The sequence below is a fragment of the Glossina fuscipes genome, unplaced genomic scaffold (genome assembly GCF_014805625.2).
Source record: "Glossina fuscipes isolate IAEA_lab_2018 unplaced genomic scaffold, Yale_Gfus_2 242, whole genome shotgun sequence".
NCBI lineage: Eukaryota > Metazoa > Arthropoda > Insecta > Diptera > Glossinidae > Glossina > Glossina fuscipes.
In genome coordinates, this window is record NW_023998585.1 from 7788 (window position 1) to 13880 (window position 6093).

The 6093-nt window shown below is 33.2% G+C and overlaps 1 protein-coding gene across 1 annotated transcript; it reads right to left on the reverse strand.

Moving 5' to 3' along the window:
* Positions 1-4035: 4035 nt before the first annotated feature.
* LOC119642710 lies at positions 4036-5017 on the reverse strand. The gene is made up of 3 exons (XM_038041972.1): positions 5002-5017; positions 4198-4749; positions 4036-4140 (listed from the first exon to the last, which is right to left on the reverse strand). Exons 1-3 carry the CDS (start codon positions 5015-5017, stop codon positions 4040-4042), a joined length of 669 nt encoding a protein of 222 aa, XP_037897900.1. The 3' UTR covers positions 4036-4039.
* Positions 5018-6093: the final 1076 nt, after the last annotated feature.

Sequence of the window (6093 nt, forward strand, 5' to 3'; positions counted from 1 at the left end):
AAAAAGTTCAAGATATTAAGAGCTTCATTATAAAATTTTTTTGAATAGTCCGTCAATCACATCTGGGGATACTGCAAAAGCAAAAAGGAATGCTCCGCATGACCTGCATTAGAATTTCCCTTTTTTGCACTATTATACGAAAGATATTTTTCACTATTGCAGAACGTCTAGGATTTCGGTTGATTGCTCTGCATATCACTTCAATTATTCATATTGAACTCAGATTTTTAAAGACAGCTTTCGTTCCTATTAAGAAAGAATTCTTTTACAGTAAGAAATTTCAAAATCTTTTAAAGCAACTGTAAGCTTGATGGATTACAGCAGCATATAGTTCAAGCAATTCTTGCGAAAAACTAAACTAAACCATTAGACTGAAAAAGATGATATCCAATGTTTTAAAAAACAAAATTTTTTTGCCAAAAATATCACGATTTATGCCTACTTTTGTTTTCTGTGTTTTCGTAGATTTATTATTAAAAGGTGATAATACATGCCTTCACATTATGTCTTGTTTGGAAAAAACATATTTCCACACTTCTGGGTTTTACACAAATGAAATGGAAATGACCCAAATCCGTCGAAGGATACGCTCGCAGTATAACATAATAAATCACCACAACTCTGTGTCCAAAAACCAAAAAAAATTATTTGCTCATCCTTATATACACTTTGTCTACTTTTTACGCCAATAAAACTCAGAAGTATATAAAATACGTCTTTTGAAATTTTGTTGACATCCGTTACGAATTTATACTATTTTGAATAATTCGATTATAAAAATGCTTTAAAGTTATCCAAGTGTTCTGATTTTCCTTTTTTTTCTTTTACTCTTTTCAGGACATATTCAGATTTATACATATTTATATATTATGCTTTGGCTAGCGATAGGATACGTAACGAAATTCGTGCGCTTCGCAATTTGGAAACATCTATTTTTAACGCGTTCATATTGTTAGCGTACAATGGGATCAACTTTTACAAGCTGTTGATTTCCTTGTTCGTTCAGTTAAATAGATTTTTCCATTATTGCGAGAAAAGCAAACAGGAAAGACTTAAGCAAAAAACTGATCAGATAATGGCTTAAGAGATTTCTCGGAGCGTTGAAAATACGCTGCCATTAGCTGTTTTTTTTTTTTATAAGCCTCAGACAAACATTTCACGAGTTTTCGACAAGCATGCGAAAGAAGTAAAGAACAAGAAGAAGAAGGAAACTATTCTTGGAAATTACACGTAGCAACCACGAGCAGAAAAGCTTTCCGCATAATTTAAAAAGGCAATGGGTAATCCAACAACAAAAATGAACAAGTATGTACAAGCACACTTGTTATATGCCGCTATTTTTTTGTGAAATCAGACGTATATATGTAAGCTGCACCTACAACATTGATGAGCCTGTTTTGGTGGGACCTTCCTCTAATGACTTACAAATGGATGAAATAAACTTTAAATAGGACACACATGACATTTGATTAAATTTTGCTTAAATTTTGAATAAAGTTGATTAGAATCCGTCCTCTACCAAAATATGTATTCTTTATACGATACATACATATATACATATATATATGTACATACATAGACACATCTATATATATTTCCAAAACTTCCTCGTGCACTTGTGAAATTGTTTTCTCGCTAAAAGCCGTTAGCTGGTTTTCTCATATTGACGGCATAGAACACAAATATGCGCCACCGTACTTGTATGCAGTCGTAAATTATGTGTGTGTGTTGTTCTCTTATCAGCTATTGCTTTTTCTCGATCAGCATTAAGAACAAAGAAAAATGAAATGTGACCGTTATGTGCAGAAAACTATTTTCTGCTCGTTGATGGAAAATACAATAATTATACGAATTACTTTAGGCAATGGTTAAACCGCCAGCAGCGCAATGGGTGGCAACGGCGGGGAAATTGGCGTGATGGAACATTCGATTTACGCAAAATATTGCGCCGCGAGAATCAGGGCCGCGAAGCGCCTAAGCGCGGTAATGGCACCATAGTAATAAACCAATATTATTATAAATAATAAAAGTAAGTAATGATATTAATAATAATAATATTTATGATATTTATTTTGTGATTATTTTTAGATACAAAGCAGACACCACTGTACACACATAAACACATAAATACTAATTGTGATTTTTATAAATAAATAAAAATTTCGTTCAACTTCCGTTTGTTTCGTTATAAGAAATTTTTTCTTTCAAATAACACTCAAAAATACATAAAGGAAATAGGCCAACTTTTTTGTATCGGCAAGCAAAGCCCAGGAGCTTCGTTTACTTAGCACCAATTTTGGGATCAATCACAGATTATACGGGGAAATTCGATCTTACCCGATTCGCATACCGATCCACCATTGTTTGAATTCTTTAATGAAACGAAAGACAAGTAAATGATCGCAATCGAGAACGTATTAGGGGCACACTTATGTTTGTGTGTTTATGTAATTGCCTCTAATAAAACTAAAAATATTGTAGTCGCGTAAAGTCGACTTTAACGTACTCTACACCACTGCAGACATTGTGGCCAAAGAAAGCATCATTTCATAGGGATTACTTTTCATAGGGTGTATATACGTTTCTGGCCAGTATCTAATCATAAATCGATTTATGGCTGTCTGCCCATCTATGTAATCTTTGTTTGTTTCTAGGCCACAACAATGTAAACGGCGCATATCGATCGAAGGACACGCCTACAATGTGACGTTAAAAATTGCGTTCCTTGTTCATTATTCATAAACTACAGCAGAAAAATCTACAAAAATTTTAAAATCGAATAATATTCCATGAGTATATATTTTTTTCTGTGTTCATTTATTAAAAACTGCATTCTTATGTGGAATGAATAAAAATAAACACTAAAAAAGCTATAACTATATAAGTATTTGAAGAGCAAAAAGATACAAGAAAACAAGGATAAGTAAAATACATTGAAATGTCATTAATTAAATAAAATGCGAAAAAATAGCAAAACTAATTTAAATGAAAAAAGATATCAAGACGTTTTTGAATTAAAAAAAGGCTTCCGTTGCTCTTACCCAGTGTAATATAAAGTAGTATTTATTTCTTTGAACTAATGCCAGTACGTCTTAAGCCCGAGAGCCGTCCCCTCTTTGGTCTATTGACGCATGGTGTACTTGTTTTAACAGCATTATTAACGAACTCCCCTAATTCTGGTGTCGTAGTCTCGGTTTGTCGCGAGTTTCTATTCGGTGTCTCACAAAGTTGGGGGGTGGCCTATAGTTAAAATTCGGATTTAAGGAAAACACATACTTTTTACGACACAGCATTGGACCAGCTGCTGACAATTTGCTGGTGCTGGGAGATTCGTTGATTTTTTCTTCTTTGCCTTTTTCGCACATCGCTTGAAAGCCTGTTTTGTTGGCTATTTGCGCACTACTGTTTGTATTTTTTCCAAACTTTGACTCCATACTTTTAATACTTTTAATCGACATCCGAGCTTCTATGTCTTTTAGTTCAGTTTCATAATTCCTTTTTTGATATTTGGCATTATTTCGATGCGGAGATTTTTTTACCATTTGCTGTTTGGAAACCAGCAGAAACAAGTGAACTTTCCGGATTATTCACCTTGCCCACTTCATCTCGATTCACTTTACTTTGCACTTCTTCCGATTTGTTTTCAATAAAAATTTCATTCAGGCCAACTGCATTTTTATTTACTCCCAACTCCGGCCGTTCTCCTAGTCCTAATGCAACTTTAGTTTCGCTGAGCTCCAAGTTCTTAGAGCACCCACTAATATTGTCTCTTTGGTTACCTTTAAAGCCAATCAAATTAATAATAAAAAAAATAAGCGTTATGAAATATGAGGAATATCATACCCTGGGCTATCTGCTCATTTACTGGGAACTTCGACATATGAGGAAAATTATTGACCTTCACGTCTTGATGTAGGATTTCCTGAGTGCTTATGGAAGCAAAAATGTCATCATCATGGTCATCCCAATCGTAATTGTTCCTTATCTCAGTTTTACACTGGTAGATGGTTAGATGGTACTAGAGCTAAAAAATTTTGGATTAATTTAAATATTGTCTCATAGCGGATTTTAAAAACAACTTACTTTGATTTACGTTGTACGTCTCCTCTTTCTCGGTATAACCACGATCTGAAGCTTTTCCTAAAATGAATGTACAAAGTTAGAGTTTTTAAAAAAAGCCTATAAAGAGCTACTTACTTTCTGGCGTATAATCGTATAAAAGAGCCAATTGTGCCTTTTCTCTAAAATCGCGGCTGTAGTTTTTCCTTGGTTTTTCCCGTAATATATATAAAGGGGACCGTTCCAAATTCCTTAACTTATTCTCGGGTGATACTACAGGACTATTAAAAGGCGATGTAGAAAAGTCCTCAAATATTATATCTACTATTGTCTTCTTTTTGTTGTCTTCTCCTCCTTCTGGAGAGTCCTCAAATACTACATCCACAATTGTTTCTTTTTCTTCTGGAGCCTCTATATTTTTTACTTCTTTCATCGTATCTTCCGCTTTAGTGCAACATTCGATTAACTCTTCATCAGAGATATGAAATTCATATCCACTTGTCGATAACTCAGCAACAGACTGTGACAACAATTCATGACAAGATTTTTGCGAGCTTGTCAAATTGTCAAAATTGGTTATGGTTGTTCGCGCATAAGGCCGGGAATCCACTAAGGAAATTATTTCGTCTTCGTAGCGACCCACACTTTTTTTTAAAGCGACTGGGCGACTTTCTTCACCTTTTTTATTAACTTTATTTGATTCCATTTTTAAATTTAAAAAGAAAATTGTTTTTTTTTTGACTCTTTGTATACACTTTTTTTGACAAATGAAAAGATTTTAAAAAAATTGTTTTTTTTTGACTCTTTTCGCGTTGTGGCCAAAGAAAGCATCATTTCATAGGGATTACTTTTCATAAGGATTCGGGTTCGAGATAAAAATATCAGTTTGCATAGAAGCGTTTGTTTGTTTTTCTAGAAGACTTTTTCTGCTATTCCCTATACTTACTTTAGTTCTCATCTTGATCAATAAATCAGTTATAGCGAATTATAGATTTATCTGCTATAGTTTAAGAGTAATGGTCGCAAAATAATTTTTTATTCCTTTTGAGAAACAGAGGTGCAGGCATGTAAAAATTTGTAACATTCGCTAAACATCTTAAAATAAATACGCATTTATTCTGTAAGGTAATGTATATTTCCAGTAAAGCCGTATGTATGTTCTCAAGAATTTATAAACTCCGCTAGGAAGCAGGCAATTGCACAACAATTTGCATTTTTCCTTCACAGCTTTATTATTTTATTTATTTTTTTTGATTTACATTCCAAAACCTATTTCTGTAAAACCTTAAATGCTAAATGATTTACATATAGTTATACAATTTACATATATTTCTAATACTTATTCAAAATTTTACATTAATTAAATTGTTTTATACATTGATTAATATAAATAACAAAAGACAGTTTAATACATCGAAGAGGTGACGTATTCATTATTAAAGCAAGAAATAATGACATCTGAGCGAATTTTTCATTCGTATTCTATTTTCTTCCGTGATTGCTCATTATTGGCTGGCAACACTTTTCAATTCTGCAAGTGTTTTCAAACATACAATGAAAGATCATCACGGTTTCTACTAATTCGTGAAAATTTTGCAAACCGCCATTTTTCCAAACGTTCGATCGTTTTGATATCGACCACGGATCAAGCAACATCAACAAGTGAATTTAAAATATTAAATATATAAAAAAAGTGAACAACGAAGTAAGTAGCAAAAAAAAATATTTTTGAGGAATTGGATATATGCAATCCGGAAGTATTTCTAAATACTTATCTCTCATTACTTGAACAGCTGAACTTAGTAATACAAAATAATTCATCAAATGTACAACAAAACGAACAATAAATTTTAATGTTTGAAAAGAGGCGTTTTAATTTTGGTTGTAATGGCATTAAGGGCGCTTTCTTTGACCTGTCTGGACCATGTTCAAACTCTGTTGCAAATTTGTAGGCGGTGCTCTTTTTTTTGCGAACCGGAGAGTGTGTAGCACATATGCGACACCATTGGGCGCACGAGCAGGTGGACGGACAAA